The following is a 17,006-nucleotide window of genomic DNA, read 5'->3' as shown; positions in this document are numbered from 1 at the left end:
GCACCCGTTTTCATTTCCTGCTGCTACTAACTCCATATCCCTTGGGTCTTTGGGGTGGCCCAGTGGTTAGGCTGCCGGCTCCACTGCGTAAAGATCCTGGGTTCAATTTCCAAGACCTCCCTAACCAAATTTTTTTCTTGAGCCTTTGAGGTTTTTTGGCGCAACGAATGGACAAAACTCAGCCTAAGCAGCTCTGCTGTTAAAAATTGCAGACCCCCGTGCTGACGGATTATGACGTATGGTTACTTCCTGTTTCTATTTTGTTGGTTGATTTACCCTTCCGGCGCAGTTCGGCCATATAAGGCCTTTCATGGAGGTCAAGGTTTAACGTGCAAAGTGCCGATTTGTTGTCCTTGGTGGCGGCAACCCACTTTCAAGTGAATGGGCAGCCTGTTCACCCTTGACGGCCGTGAACGTTTGACAAGATCAAGTTCGCCATGTTTATGGAGGTCAAGCCTCCGGACGACGAGACACTGACCGCGCTCGTTCCGGAAGTCTGGTTCGAACTCATGGAAGAGGTGAGACAGGGGGCTTTCTGTGACTTGTTAAATCAAACCAGCCTCTCATCACGGCGTCATTGTATAGAGATTCGTAGTGGCAGGTACTATGAACCACTCATGGTGCAAGCAGTCTTAGATTTTTTTTTTTGTCTTCCTGAAAGTCTAGAGCCACATTGACGGGTACAAATGATTCTGTATATTGTAAATGAATAATTTTTTTAAGGTTCCCAATTCTGGTGGCTTGCATGCAATATGTTACAGATCCATCCCCATTACATGATTCACAAAATGATCAGCTACCTCATCTGAAACTCTTAATCTTGTCACCTTCCCTTTTATTCAGCGTCAGTATAGTATGATAGAGCTGCTGTCTTTGTGCTTCCTTTCATAGGTACATCCAACTGAAGAATCCTACAGGAAGAATCTGTACGCGTCTGCAAAACAGAGGTTGAAAGTCATAATTACAGGTGAGGGCGTTTTTTATTACATGCTCTTAACACAGAAGTGGACTTGTCGAATTCTTACTTGTTTGCATTGTGTATTCAGCTCACGTAATCTTTCATGTTCACTGCTTAGTGCGGGGTTTTAGAGCCTTAGCTAGTTTTTAAGCTTGAAGGGCTGAAAAAAGTGCCAGGGTAAAAACGTTGTGATAAGACCGCCGTGTGGCGCGATCTCAGTTTTGTCAGTTTCTATGTTAATCCTATGATTTTCATTTATCTTGTCTGGTTCAGACATAACTTGTGTTGGGAACACTCAATCTGGTGGGTTGTTGAATGCCACCCTGAAGATTTGTAACTGCACTGTTAGTGTTGACATCAGTAAGTGGAGTGGGGAAAAAGAACAACATTTGTGAGCGCGGTTTTCTTGTGGAAAAAATTGCCACCAAAACTTTGAGCATGAACCGTGCATGTTAAACTTTCACTGCATACGACGCGGCTTTGATGGGGTTATTTGCGACAGTTCTCAGTGTTGCTGTATTCTGCAAGCTCTTGCGATCACCGTTTTTAAAGTAGCAAGTTTAAAAATGAACACTTGTGAATGCATGCAATTGCTGCATTGTTCACAGGGGGCCTCGAAATAGAAACTAGAGTTGGCTCTTAAAATAGTTGCTTTACAAATAAGGTAATTATTGATTGTGAAGTTCCCCTGTTTTGAAACCTTTCTACGTATTTAGGTGCGTTCCTTGCATAAACGACCTTCTGACTCTGCATAAAGAATGTCGCTTTGGCTTGCGGACTGGTTTCACGACCACATTATTTTCAGCTGTTCTTAGCATATTGCTAAGTGTTATAGCAGTGTTGTGAATGAACTGTAATTGTGACACGGCCTCTTTCCTTTTTTTTTTTTTTTTTTGTTCCCGGAAAACCAGAAATTGAGAACATCCAGCTGAGGATTTTGGAACAGCTGACTTTGGACAGTGATGCGCCACAGGTATTGCCCAGCTTCTGATAATAGGTCCTAAGTTTGCATTTCACTGGCGTGAATGTTAGAATGTGAAACTTGGCTGAAATCCTATAATGTGCATCTACAAAAACTTGCTGTATTTTGCACAAATGTAGACATGCTTCCTCATCCTTTGTTTCCGCAAAGCAAGAAGAAATTGCGAATATTATGCGCACCACTTTTATAAGCCCGACTAGCTCCTGTTCAGACTTTAAGTTTGTAAAAAAAAGTTGTTATATTACCGTATAAGTCAGAATATAGGTCGAGCTGGAAATATATTGAACCCCTTACCTTGCAGCCGAGAAATGAAAAAAAAAAATTAAAGCACTCACCGGTATATAGGTTGAGGGGTGACTTTTCGGGAAATTTTAGTGAAAAATCTCTATCTATATTCTGACTTTGCGGCATTTCAAAATTCCAATGCCTGTTGTATGTATATAGCCTGATCTCTTGCTCTTTGCTTTGACGTTGGAGCGGGGATATATTAGTGAATCAGTGCATGCAATGTGAAAATATGTCCCACAACTCCGTGGTGGCAACTTTTATGTAAATTTAAAATGACAGAAAAAAAAAAAAAGAAGTAATCTTTTTGTGTTGCAACTTTTTCTGAACTGGAATTTTTTACCTCGCAAGCCATGAAAAATGCATTAGCAGTACTTGCAGAAAAACTTGTCCTAAGGAATTACCATGCAAAGTTGCAAGCTTGCAAATTGGCATCTAATATTTTGCGGCTTTTCTCCTACACAACACAAAGAGAAAGGTTGGAGGGGGAATCAAAGAAATTTTAATTTTGTTCATTTACAAGTTCAAGCAAAGAAAGCACATTTATTGTTGAACTAAAGTCAAGAAAGCTATGGTTAATTTTCCAGACAAAGGGGTAGAATTTCCAAACAACCAAAATTGAAAATTTGAGCGGTACCACCTTTGCCACCAAAAAACTGCAATTTCGTTTTTGTTTTTTTTTTTTGACGATTAGAGGAAAATTTTTAAGGTGTTGTAGTGTACGTTTTGAACACCTTAAGAATGAAGTGAAGAAAAGGTAAGGATCGGAAAATTGAGTTTCAGATTGCAGTGTCGAGGAAATTTTATTTTCATGCATGGTCTGTAATGTGGTAGTGCTTTACCAATCTTTCGTTCTCATTCACGTTTTGTGTTTGTGGTTGTTTCCTTACATTTTCAGGGCCAGACAAGTCGTGACCTGTTTCTCGCAAAATTCGAGTCATTTGTCAAGGAAAATACTCCAGGGAGCAGAGTACGTTAACACACAGTTTATGATGTCACTAAAGGGACACTGAAGGAAGCTAGCACGTTTGGTTCAGATGAAAGTGAAATTTCCCTGTAGCCCTCTCAGCATTTATTCGGCTGCGAAAGATGCTTTAATTGTGGAGAAATTACCAATTGAAAAATGCGTCTTCTTTCTCATTTCCCTCGTACCATTTTATGATGTTTTGCATGACGCAAATAATGGCCGGAAGCGAGGGAGACAGCGGTGTGGTCTAGCAGGAGAACTAAAACCTATCAAGTGAAGCATTGCGGCCGTGGCCGATACGCTGAACCGGCGATAACCATTGCAACCGGCGTCGGCACGGCTTGAATTATACGTGTACATGTATAATTGTTTATGACTTATGAAAGTTAATGTCTAAAGAAAGATTGTATGTTTCTTTAAGCGCTTGTGTGTGTGTGCTTCTCGTTATCTCTCATTTCTGATGGGTGACTGATAGCTTCATTCTTTGAGTATTTACGAGATTATTTTAAGGGTACTGCCCCAGAGACTGGTATATTAATTTGCTGGGCATGCCAATCTATCTATTTAGACCAACTTTGGCTTTCTCTTCAGTGTCCTTTTAAGATCTGTGTTCCTTGCTGGCTTGCATTGTTTCTTGCATTGAAAGATCGCATGCTTGAACTACAGAAAAAAACAAATTGCATTAGCTACTCTGAAGGGTAGTAAAACTATTGCAGTGGGCAGCTGGTCTCTACATGTACTCGTGACTGTTTTCAACAGTTCTGTGGCTTACTCGTAATTTAAGTCAACTGTCAAGCAAATCCTATTTCATGAAAATGAGCTGAGGAAAAAAAAGGGGGGGGGGGGGGGGGGGAAATGTTGCACCTTTATGCATGTCAACTCTCGCTGCTCATTCTGGTGTCCACTTGATAATGAATGAACTAGTAAACCACTGGAACATTAAGTGCCCGAGAATGGGTTACTCCAATTGGCTAGAGGTTGATAAAAAAAAAGAGGGCAATCGATGTCAACGTGCTAACTGCGAATTGATTGCAAAGTGAAGTTGACAGCCAACGAACATGTTTCTGTCATAGCTGCATACCTTTTTTTCTAATTACTTGTACAAAGCCTGCAAGCCTTTTTTCTTTCCCCCTTTTTGCATGAAGTGCCGAGCTTTACCTTGCAGTCAGCAAGGCATTACTGTTGTACAGCCGATTTTTTCAAAGAGTAGTTGAGATGCCTTGAAAAATGGAGCACTCTGTAACCTCTGGCATCCACTAACTTCATCAGCAGCACTATCTCCCCCCCCCCCCAAATGGGTACTTTACCGTTACAGGCGGTGACCTTGGACCTCTGTCCGCCCTCCGTCGCCCTCTCCTTCGTCCACCGACTGCTGGCGTTGATCCGTCGGTGCCTTCCCGTGTTCCACACAAGCAGCGGTCAGCTGCTCCAAGAACACAGTACGGACTTTTTGTTCCACGTCTAAACACATTCATCTTACCTTCCACCCAAAGGAAATAAGGAAACATTCAGTGTTGGCGGCATATACAGCAACAGAACAATTTTACTCCTCTCATGGTAGCCATGTGCTTGCTCCCTCAATTACTCAGCAGTGGTGTCACTTTCTATGTTAAAGGGGCACTGACACAAAAATTTTGCATCTTGTTTTTTTTGTTGCGATAAGTAGCTAGTGACCTACTTATAACCTGTAGAAACCTCATTTGCTTCAGCGTGCGACGGTTGTTTAATTAGAGGCATTTTCTATGCGGCCAGTCGCAGTTTCGGTTTCAGCGAGTGCCGCGAAACGATGGATTTTGTGGATTTTATGTGAACAAAGCTGACCACGTGACCGTCGGAGGGATATCACAGAGCAGAGCCGCCGTAGCACTGTCAAATCCGCATCGACGGCAGTTTCTGCGAATGCCCCCACGTACTGATCTCGTGAGGCGCCTAATTAAAAAGCGACCGTGGATGTGACGCAGGCGCTGTGAGTGCAAATGCTACCGCGGCTAAATAACGACGCGCGACGCTCGAGACGGTGGGTGGCAAGACGCGCGCTGGGAGCAGCCGGCCGGTCTGCCTACAGGTCCGCCTACAGATGTGTTCGGCTTAGCACTGCGGCGGATATTCGAGCGGCGCTCTCGTAAGCGGTGCAGATGACAATTTTTAATGCAACCCGCCATCGCATCATTAACTCCTTTCTCATGTAAGCCACCATTGTCTGAACTTGGGGACAATTTCGTGCAGCGGTAACAAGCTATCACTCGAGCTACCTGCACCGGCCTGGGCCACTTCGAGGCCGTGGCCGCCGCCTGCACAGCGACCGTGCGGCTAGCTCAGTGGGCTTTTCGTGCCTCCGGCGCATTTTCGCATCCAATGGTAATAAACAGTAATAGAAACAGAGTGCCTGGAATCGCTGTAGAACTTTGGTCGCGGCCAGCTGCCCGATTAGCTGACGAAATCACGGCGCCTCCGCCGCCAACGATCGGGTCGTTCGTTCTCGATAGCAGAAGCTCCGCCCTCCGGCCCTCCAATTGGAGCGGCGAGCCGGGCGAGCCGGCGAAAAACTCCGGCAGTGCGGAAGCGGCAAACACAAACTCGTGACGTGTTTAGATGTAATTTATTTACACCATATCCTCGGGATGTCGATTGCGCGTGGTCCTCTGCTGTCTGCTCGGTTGCGTTTCGCACACTTTAAAATTGATTTTAAAAATGTTCTAGGCTGTATTCGTCGCTGATATTTTGCAGATGATGTATATGTGTTCCCACCAATCTATCTCCGAAGTTATCTCGCCTTCAAAATTTTGTGTCAGTGCCCCTTTAAGGTATCTTGATAGTGATTTTGTTGCAAATGTTTTCTTACTGGGATTTGAGAAGACCCTACCAGCTGAAGGCAGCGGCCTTATTAATGCGAAGGATTCTCAGGTGTGCTGGCCATACAAATGTGAGGAGAGATGCTATGTTGGAGGCTATGTTGACACTAAGTGTATTATTATCAAAGCAAGAGCATGTACTGATAAGGCAAGCAATTTGCTGATGATGATGATTTCTATTGGTTTCCCCTTTGTATCGGGGTGATGACATTCATCTTACCAAAAAGGACTAATATACCTATGTTTTACACTCTTGGTTTAATACTAGCGCTGCTTAGGGAAGGCACAAAAAACTTATTAGGCACAAAATACTTTTTTTTTTCTGTTGCACTCACGGCTCACTGCTGCTCTTCGAGTCTGGCTTTCTTGCGCGCCTGTGGTGGCTTACAGAGAAGCCAACTTAAAGTTGCATGTAATGCCAGTTAGTTTATTCCCAGTGCACTTTGAGACGAAGCCGCTAGATGAGGTTTGAGGATCCCTTCAAACCCAACTGCAGGCTGGGTGTAAACAAACGTTGGAGTCTTTGCTGCCCAGTTGCGGTAACGCAGACCGCCCTGGCACCGCTCAATTTTGATAATGGCTGACACGGAATGATGAGAGAGTGAAGCTCACCTGCGCCAACTGTTGGTTGCTTCACACTCCCCACCAGATTTGTACATTCCGGCCCACCTGTTCATCACAACAATTGGAACGGGCACCGAGGTTTCGCGTGTCGGGGACACGCCGGAGCAGAGGATCGTCGCGACGGAAGTGCCGACGTCGGCGTCCAACCGGATGTCAAGGGGCATGTCTCAGGGAGCGGGTGAGTAATCGACGTCCACTTGCATGCTCTTCTCCACACACTCCTCAAGGCGCCACAGAGAACGCAGTACCATTGGCAGCTTAAAGGGGCCATGGAGACAGAGTACAACTTTCTTTAACCCTTTCGGCCCTGGTGGTGTCAATTGATGCCATCATCTCTCTCCATCTGTCCCTTTCTCTTTCTCTTAATCTTGAAAACCGTTTATTTTGCTCTTTTGTTCTTCATTGATGCGTATTGCCGTAGATATCACTGTTGTTCCATTTTAGGGGAGCTCCACGCTACAAAGAAGCAGCAGCTCCGGTGAAGACGAAATTATGACATTGAGGCTGAAAAAAACGGCGGTCCGAGTTTTATTCCCGAGCTTGTAAATCTATAAATACGTGCATTACGAAGCTGATTCTTTGGTTGCAGTTTCGTGTAGCCATAAAGTTTAGGAAAATATACAAAAGTTATATGTCTCTGCACGACATAAAATTTTTAATTGCCAGATGTTCTAATCAATTGTGTCATTAATAAATCTGTAAGTAGTTGCACTTCCAGCTCTATTTTTTGTTTTGGGGCTTATGGAACCCTAAAATTTCATAAAACACACAGAAAACGTTGTTTTGCCCAAAATGAAAAAAAAAAAAAACGGCTGAAAGGATTCATTTGAAAGAACTACACTTCAGTACCTAACTGTACTCCATTCTTGCCACAAAAGGCATTTTTTAACCAAAAAAATGCGAGAAGTATTGGAAAACTTTCAAATTTTGCCCTACACTGACGTGTTATTGGCGGGAGGGATGTCATATCGGCCAGCGCTAAAAACATTTTTGTCGGCTTGTAAGTGTACTCTAGCAACTCGAGTGATGCGATCAAATGGAACTAGAAGCCCCTCTACAATCGTCCGCTCATGTGCCAAAGCATTGGGTTGTTTCAGCGGCTGCCAACAGCACAAACAAGATTCCATGACGTCTTAGAAAAGTTTGGGGAAAGTAGCTAGGGTGTTGCCGCTGCTTCACACGTTTGGCTTAACATCCCCATTATTTGCTGTAAGTTTGTGATTACATTGGTATAATTCTTAACCGGGACAAAATGGTCTTTTTATTGAACAAAACTTGTGTTGTGTCTTTATGGCCCCTTCAAGGATGGGTGCGTTTCCATGTGCACCCATCAGCTGTAATCCTATCCTGTGTTCCCACTAGTTCCTCCTAGGAAAAAGAAATTAACCCCGACTTATTGCATTTTTCTGTTTCGTCGCCTGTGTCTGAGGTATTCGAGCATTGAACCTGGTGTGCAGGGTTTGTTTATCCATGCTGTGTTTTTAATAGGGGTGTGCGAATATTCGAAACTTCGAATATTCGATTCGAATTTTTTGGTATTCGATTCGATTCGAACGACACTTTTATTGTTCGAAATATTCGAACCACCCAAAACTAAAAAAAAAAAAAAAAATTCAGAGCGTGTCTGTATCGGTGTTTATTTACAGTGGACTCTCGATGATGCGATTCTAGGGGCGCGAATTTCGGGATGATACGAATTTCCGAAAAGTCCCGGCGAAATTGCATCGTTTGCAATGGGAAAAATTTTGGCTGTTACGAACGGACCTGCGCGGCCCCGCGGAAGATACGAACGAGCCGGCGAGGCACCCGACTGCCGAACGAGCAAGTGACGGCTCTCGCTCCCCTGTTTGTCACTCTTTCTCCAGAAACGGCCGGGCTGTTGTTTTCTGCTCGCGAAAACGCTCTGCGCACGCCCAACGCACTGACACCGCCGCGAAACCACCCCCACGCTGCGCGTGTCGCGGCCGGCGGCGTCAACATGGCGTCGGCTCCAGCCGCGAAGTGGTGCGGGCGCTCGAGCGACCGCTTCTAACCGCTCTTTAAAATGCGGCTCAAGGGAGACACGAAGTTGCTTGTGCGGTAAAGGAGCTGATAATGCATGCGAAAACGGTACTATAAAACATCATCCGCGCCGCTAGTGAAAGCGCCCATAAAATATTTGCCGGGGTGCTAAGCCTAACCATCTCCGGCGGAGCCAAGCCGGCTGTGTCGATCTCATCGCAAGTAATCAGGCTCCTCCATTCTGCCGCGCGCGTCGTGCGTCATTTTCTGACCGAGGTAGGCGCTAGCGCGGGCGCGAAATCGTCGATGTGGGCGTGAAAATACAGCGCTCGCAGAGCCGAGGCGAGCGAATCGCGTGCAAAAACGCACCATGCGGTTCACGCTTGGCTGTTGCGGCGTGTAGCGAGCTTGGGCACAGCGAGTGCAGACGAGCGCGAAGCTTTACATGCTCCAGAAAGGACTGCTTTGCGACACGGGGGTTAAAAAAAGCAGAAAAAATCACGAATTTCTTCACGCGAAAGTAGGAAAAGACATAAACGAAAACTTTTTTCAGCGCTAAATTTTTTGGTCTGTGTTGGTTCATACGAATTTCGGATGATACGAATATTTTTCGCAGTCCCGCGAGATTAGTATCATCAAGATTTTACTGTATCAGCGCGCGGCAATGTGCACGGGCTTGAGCATGCCAGCTACTAGTGTCTCAAGTGAGCGGCTGTTTTCGATATCTGGTAAAGTGGTGACGAGCAGGAGGTTGTCACTGCTCCCCGAACATGTCGAGCAGTTAACCTTTCTCTATGTTAACATTTAAGTGAGTGCAGACCTTAATCTGTTGAGTGCAATGTTATTGTGTAATTCCTAATTTTACTTTGTGTGATTTGTTGTGCAATAAAGTGCAGTTTTTGTGTCTCTAGATGGTGAAAACATTAATTTTACAAAAAACCATAAGTATTCGTATTCGAAAAATATTCGAAAAATATTCGATTCGATTCGAACTTTGTTTTTATTATTCGAATTCGCTTTGAAATTAAAAAATTGATATTCGCACACCCCTAGTTTTTAATCCTCTCGACACTTGGACCCCTGTGTGTCTCAGGTGGCAACACGGCCTGCGCTGAAGTGGAGGTGTCAGCAACGGCTCAGGAGGCCAAGGAAGAGGACAAGAGCACCAAGCTGCTGCAGCTTCTGGATGGCGTGGTGCGGCTCTACTATCTGTGCGGGCATGCGCACTTTGTCAAGGCAAGCGGCGTTTGTTTACTCTTTAAAGCAAGAGCCTTCTTAGTGGGTGGGACTCATGGCGTCCTGTCAGAAAACTGATGCATTTTCCCATAGACCACTTGGTCAATTGAAACGCTCTGATAAGATCTCTGGACACATAGTGCGTGCTTGAAACCGTGCTTTCATCATGTCAAAACAGATCTGAAAAATCGCGAAAAAGGAATGCTTTTGGATAACAAATGCACGCATCGAGCATGAAGAAGGAGCAAAAAAGCATATCTTCATCTCATGAACCACGTATCGGTATACATTTAGATTGTTCGCAGATGCGTTTACTTAGTGCACGAAAATTCGTCGCATGGGTTTGTTCCTCGTTTGCGATTTGGGTCTTTGAAGGTTTGGCAACCAATTGGATGTACTTTCAACGAAGGTTGGATGCACTTTTAGCTTTTGCACTTCTCTCAACTTTGTTTAAAAAAGGATGGTAATTTTTTTAAATTTTGTGTCATAAAATGTATAGCTTAGCTCCACTACTGGGAGGGAGAAAGAAGAAAAGGAGAGAGGGAAGGTGCAATGAGTTGATACGTGCTAGTCACAGCTGTGCTTTAGCCATGTGGATGGTGACAAAATCAGCCGATTGTGAATTATTTCAGAGTGCCTATAACAACCCAATGTTATCAGTGTGTGTTTCACAAAGCTGCAGCAGCAGCAACAGTTGAGAGCACTCTTTGAACAACCTTCTGTTTGTCGAGCCGTTGCCCAGTTCGCAGCTTTCTCCTAAGATGATGCCTTGAGGGACGCCTCAGAACCACTATGGCATTTCGTCTTTTTGTCTTTAATACCACGAGAAAATAACCGAGCTTCTTGCTGAGTTCGGAAGTTGTGAGGCCTAGTTTGCTCCGGGGAAGCCTCCCTGCAGGCTATAATAGTTGATCTCTTGGCATTTCCTGGGCAGTCCAAGCCTGTTCTCACAGGAGAAGTTTTATGAGCGGTCAAACTAAGGATCTGCTCTGGAGCATTGTATGAGCAGCACAAAATGGCAAATAAACGAGGCGAAGTGGGATAGTCGTTACCCACAGTGAGAAGGGAGTAAGGGGCATGTTTCGGGGTCACTTTTACAGTGGGAATACCGCGTTTATTTGATTATAAGACGGTCGCAATTATAAGGTGAGGGGGGAGTTGAAGGACCCACGAAAAAGAAAAAATGAAGGAAGCTCGCACTAAGCAACCTTCGCGACCATTACGACGGTTTAGGTCCACGATTGCAGCCGATTTGCTTCTTCTTTGCTGCTTCCACCGATTACAGCAAACACTAGTTTTTTTTTTTTGGCCAATCTCCCTAAGTGGGTATGCTTAGCTCTACAAACGTGTGCTGGGGATGCTGCGGAGCTGCCGCGAGGCATGCACACACAAGTGCTAGGCATTTTCTTGGTTTTGTTAACTGCCGGGCAGTTGCCGCGCTTGGCAGTTTCTTGGCATTTTGAACTGCGGACATGAAAAATTACGATTTGCTGAAGAGCTTCGCTCTTAAAAAGTTTACACTCTAATTTCAGGTGAAAGAACCAGCTGGAAAATATATCAATTCCCGCCTTCAAGATGGCGCCAGAGGCAACTGTGTGAGCTGATACTGTTCACGTCGAATATAATGCGGTACTCAGGTAGACTATGAGGCGATGGTTTTTCGTAAATAAGCCTCGCCTTATATTCGAGTAAATACGGTATGTTGCGCCGTCCTTGTGGTTGGTGCAGATGAATGCAGTGAAGGACCGGATGCGGGACTACCTGCGGGCCGTGCAAGAGGTGCGGCGCCACAGTGCCTGGGGGGAGCAGGACGTGGCCGAGGCGCTCACCAAGGCCGAGCAGGTGTTCGGCGACACTCTCGCAGACCAGGCACGCCACGTCGCCTGGCTGTCGGTCGTCGTTTTCTCCAAGGTTGGTACTAGTGGCACTGCACTGCTCTTGGATGTTGGTGGATACTTGCTTGGTGGAAAGAGATGCCTTGTGCTCTCCTCCTTTTAAGTGCGGAGCACTTTAGGGGCTCGCCTTGTTGTCGTAACGCGCTCGCTGGACCCAAGTAGAGCTGGCGTTTTGCCGTAGCCGCTGTCGTCGCGGTGTAACCCAGAGGCTTCGAAAGCCAAGCAGTCATGAGCGTTCGAAACTCGTGAACTGCTGGCGCTTGTCATACATCTCCCCGTTGTTTAGCGCAAAGTACACTGCAGGTACATTTGCGGCAAAATGTACATAACTAACCGGTAGCAGCCATGTTCATTTAGTTAGGAACACTCATTGGGTTGGTTTTTACGATAGTAAGCAAAAAAAAGTGGCAGTGCAACGCCGGCATGTGCGGGAGGAAAAGCAAGCACAAAAAGAACAGAACTCCCGTTGGCGCAGTTTCAGGCAGGGGGCGCGCAAGCACTGGGAAGGCGGGAAATTTGAATTGCATTGGGGGGTAGCAGTGAACGGATAACGGCGCTACAGCCCACTGTGGCGAATCACTGCTGTGCACTTCCGACAGCTTTCACATTGACTGGAACGGCTTTAATTTTTTAAAGCTAAAGCTTTGTTAGAGGGACTGGTGGCATCCTGTCAGAAAACCAATGCATTTCCCCATAGGCCAGTTGGTCAGCCAAAAAGCTGTGATAAGATCTCTGGACGCACGGCGCATGTGTGAAACTGGGCTTCTATTGTGTCAAAACGGCTACCTACTTGGAAATTGCGGAAAAGTAACGGCTCAGGATAAGACAATAAACGTTTCGATCATGAAGAAGGAGCACAATAGTATACCTTAATCTCATAAACCACGTATCGGTGTACATTTAGATCATTCGTAGATGCGTTTACTTAGTGCGCGAAAAATCGTCACGTGGGTTCGTTTTTCGTTCGCGATTTGGATCTATGAAAGTTTCATGATTGATTGGGCGCACTTTCAGCGAAGACTGGGTTCACTTTTGGTGAAGGTTTTGATGTAGTTTTGATGTGAGAAGGCTTTTGCGCTTGCCCCAACTTTCTTTAGGAAAGGATGGTAAATTTTTCCCTCCTGTGCTGCATCTTTTGCCGTCACACCTTTAGCGTTACATCTCTAACCTTTTTGTCACCTACGTGATAGTTACTAAATTCATAAAAACAACACTATAGTCCTCGTAAACTACTAGGTAAGCTGTGTTTGAGTGATGCTCACAAGCAGCATTGTACAACCTCCTGTGGGTAGTAGAGTTAACTCTGAAGATTCAAGTTAGAAAACACAGTAGCACGTTGGCTGCGGCATCTTGGCCCGGGAACTTTTTACCCTGGGCTTTCGCACCATCAATTCCTTACCGGGACCAGCCATGGGTAGGACAAAAGGGACTCTTGCCTCGTTTGGGAAAGTTCATACCCACGATGCTGGTGCCCTGATAGCCTTGGTTCCAGGCCATCTGTGGAGTCTGCATCAATCAAATGCCTGTTTTCAATATTTTTGACGTAGGCAATGTACAAAGTGACTTCCGGTGTTTGGCGGGCTGTAAACAACCCTAAACACTTTCTTGGCACTTTAGAATACTATGTGTGACTTTTTCTTGTGCGCTTTTTAGAACGTTGACGCTTTCTTTTTGTAAGGGAGTGCGCAACGTCTGTGGGTGCCTGTTTTTTTTCCCGCCCGTGCTCAGGAGAGACAGAACGACATCTACTGGCTGCTGGGCATTGTGCTGAAGACCCTGGAAGAGGCCTCGTCCGCCGGCGTTGAGTTCTGCTTTGTTCCGGAGTATCACATTGAGACCTGCATCAAGCTGCTGACGGCGCTGAGCTTCCACTTTCCACCAACTTGTCTTCTCAGTGACATCCCAGGTAACAAGAAGATTGATTTGTCTTCGAAAATCTGGGCTTGTCCAGTATGCAGGACATTTTCTTTCTTTTTAGTGTAACCGCATAGTGATGTATCAGAGGTGTTACAGAGTTGCCATTTTAAATTGTGTTGTGATTTGTCCATCAAACACTTAAATCCGTCGTTATTTATTCTGGCAAATCTTGAGGAGGCTGTGTGAGTGAACCCGTAGGTATGACTTGAGATAAGAGTGTTATGTTAATGGTGCTTAGAGGGATATGAGGAATAAAAAACACTGATATGTCGAGATTTTGGCACATATGCCTGTGCTACACGGCATCTTTTGATTGACAGTTGAAAGCTCACAAGTGCGCCCTGTGTATTTACAATGGGACATTCGAAAGACATTCGGTTCAATGTCGTTATAAGGCCTCTGAAACAGCCGTGTAGCACAGGTATTAAAGGGCCCCAGGTGGTCCAATTAATCTAGAGCTCTCCACTATGGTGTGCTTATAGCCTAGGTGTAGGCTTGGCTCGTAAAACCTCCAAAGCTTGAAAAAAAAAAAAAAAGGAAAGGAAAAAGCACATTGTTTATCGTGTGTTTCTGACCCTGTGGGTGCTTGTCAGCTTTGTTTCATTCTGAGTAGGCTCACATCTCAAGCAAAATACTTGCGTCATTTTTGTGGGCCCCTTTTTTACGCTTCAATGGTCCAACTTTTTCAGTTCCATCAGACTGTTGTAAAGCTAGTTACTTAATTGTGTCAGCTGCTTATACTTGGCCCCTGCTTGTTAAGCATGAAGTTTGCCCTTTTTCTTTTTTTGGTCTACTAGGTCACTATCACCTTCTGGTGCGCTACAGCACGTTCCTTGCAGAACACTTTGCCGATCGCCGAGTCGTCAACCCAGGTGAGTGAAATCAAAGGGGAACTGGAGGAAATTGTAAGCACCGTCTAATATTTTAACCAGTTTGAAGTATACACAGTATGTGTGGGCTGGGGCCTTAACTTTTCAGGTGCCATGCGGGGCATTTTTTAGCGAGAAAAGTGCGCCCAAAAGTGCTGCTTCCATTGTGCCATCCTCCCCACTGATTTGTTGATATCGGCTATGCCGACACAGCGGCAAGTTTCAGGCTAAATTTAGCGGATTACTAGCATGTTGAAATTGTGCAGCCTGTGCACAAGCAAAGGTCAGTGTTTGTCACGAAATAGGGGAAAGTAAGAACTGCAGCAGCTTAGACGGCGTGGAAGCGACTTGCAAACTAACACGAACCGTAAACCGCGGTCGTGAACCGCGCGGGGCATTTCGTCTTCTGCCGTGCTCCCATAATGGATTTGCCAAAAAAAAAATCAATTTTCTGTATTAATTTTATTTGCAATCTACAGGTCCCAGAAAATAATGTATCTGCAAAAGTTTATAGCTGTATCGTAAGTATTTACAAAGCTGTCGCTCTTTGAGGTCGTCTAAATGACCCTTTTTGCCTTTGTTTCCAAACTTTGTGCCTTGTTTTGTTTTCTCAGCCCAATTTTTTGCCCGCAAGGTGAACTGTCGGGTACAATATCTTGGTATGTACTGGTCAGATTTGCATCATCTTTGCTAATTTTGAAAGCTTATGAACTAAACAGTGCAATAAAACCACAAAAATATAGAATTTCTTTTTGCTAGCACGAGATTAATTCCCTTCAGCTTTACGAAGAAACTGGTAATTCACGACCTGGTATATATTAAGTTTACAGTGTTTGCGGAAACAATGCTAAAATTAGTTCTGCAGCATAGCTGCACTCCCTAGCCCTTCTGGAACACAAAGGGAGATAAAAACTATTCGAGTATTTCGTAGGTAGATAATGAAAAAATTGCAATGTCATAACCTGTTCCACAACTCTAACTGACCTAAAATACACTTAATGTGAAAATCTCAAGCACATAGGTTAAAAAATAACAAAGATGTCTTCAAGACCAGTGACCCCCCTTAAGCTGCACAATGACCCCACGAGTAGGACTTTGACAGTCACACACACACCAGGGTGATTCTTTTGCGGCAGCATACAGAAGCAAGGTGAAATGACATGTTGACAAAATGGAAGCGATGAACGGCGATTCTGCTTGACCACTGAACAATTCGGAAAGCCATGAATGTTGCAGGCCTATTAGCCAACCAGTAAAGTGGTGCCTTGGGTGCGTACCCACAACTGGCCAGCATCACAGTGGAGCTTAGCTCGAAGCAAAATAATGAAAAAAGAAAAGAAAAAAAAAAAAACGGCAGGAGGGAATGAAAATGTCAAAGTGTTCTTTGTAGAAACCCACATTTCAGGCTTGTGCATTGTTAAATGCAATTGTTAAATGCGTTTGCCTCCTTTATGTAGAGCATTTTTTCTGGGTTGTTGGTTTTCTGCGGCGCCTTGCAAAAGCTTGCTGGGAAGAGTCTTCTTTTGCACTCATTGTTGCATTCCTTCTTTCTCGTCCATCTCGCAGATGTAAAAGACGCCCTGATGCGCGCCTTGGCCGCTCATGTCTGCCCACCCTCCACTGTCAGAGCGCTCGAATGCATGCCAACTAAAAGGCAAGTGGAACCCACGATAGTTTGACTAGCTTTAACCCTTTGAGGGTCGAATTTTTTCGCCCTGCTCAGGGTCGATTTTTTTTACTGCTGATATAAATTCTTCGGACTAATCTATTTCAAGATAAATTTTTGTAATTTTATTTTGGGTGATCGTAAAGTGACAAAAATTGTTTGTGTTGTTAGATACGCGGGGTTTATTCACGAGGAACATATAAAAAATTCTAAGAAAGTTTTGCGGGCGCAAGAAGCAGGAAGCGCCCAGAGGACGAAACTGAAACAAGCTGCTGCGCGCCCATGCATGACCGGATGCGCAAGGAATAGCGGGTAAAAAAAGCGTTAAAAAAAAAAAAGAAGAGCGATCGGCACAAGAAAAAAATTTCACTTGTTTCCGCAGTGTGGCAGCACATGCCAAGCGAGAGAAATGACCAAAAAAGGCACACTTCTTTGCTGGGGGCGTACATGTACGTCACTGACCAGGGTTAAATGTGCCCGAGCTCTGGTCAGGAAGCTCTGCTGCTGCTAGTGTGTGTTTTTATGCAGCATATGTACCGTATTTGCACAATTCTAATGTGCCCCCCGATTGGAACACACAGGTAGCTTTACTTACAAAAATTCGAAAAAATAATTTAATGACGATTCTACCACCCAGATTAAAAGACATGACACATTGCACCCGGCAGAAGACATTTCATTTGATGCATGCAACTTTGGTAGCAGGAACACCTTGGGCTTCATAAACTTGCTTATGCAGCTACTGCTGGCATTG

The 17,006-nt window shown here is 44.9% G+C and overlaps 1 protein-coding gene across 1 annotated transcript in view; it reads left to right on the top strand.

Moving 5' to 3' along the window:
* LOC144160118 (E3 ubiquitin-protein ligase RNF123-like) overlaps positions 1–17,006 on the top strand; it is a 39,623-nt gene that overhangs the window by 11,943 nt on the left and 10,674 nt on the right. Inside the window, exons 13-23 of the mRNA XM_077691722.1 lie at positions 416–518; positions 892–967; positions 1,870–1,931; positions 3,124–3,195; positions 4,508–4,631; positions 6,694–6,846; positions 9,763–9,905; positions 11,634–11,816; positions 13,529–13,706; positions 14,515–14,589; positions 16,153–16,240. Coding sequence (XP_077547848.1) covers positions 416–518; positions 892–967; positions 1,870–1,931; positions 3,124–3,195; positions 4,508–4,631; positions 6,694–6,846; positions 9,763–9,905; positions 11,634–11,816; positions 13,529–13,706; positions 14,515–14,589; positions 16,153–16,240 — 1,257 coding nt within the window. The remainder of the gene's footprint in view (positions 1–415; positions 519–891; positions 968–1,869; positions 1,932–3,123; positions 3,196–4,507; positions 4,632–6,693; positions 6,847–9,762; positions 9,906–11,633; positions 11,817–13,528; positions 13,707–14,514; positions 14,590–16,152; positions 16,241–17,006) is intronic.

This window comes from Haemaphysalis longicornis, unplaced genomic scaffold, assembly GCF_048455015.1.
Source record: "Haemaphysalis longicornis isolate Haplotype H1 unplaced genomic scaffold, Haemaphysalis longicornis Haplotype H1 scaffold_10, whole genome shotgun sequence".
Classification (NCBI taxonomy): Eukaryota; Metazoa; Arthropoda; class Arachnida; order Ixodida; family Ixodidae; genus Haemaphysalis; species Haemaphysalis longicornis.
Note: the sequence above shows the minus strand (reverse complement) of the source record. Positions and strands in the feature narration are given on the sequence as shown.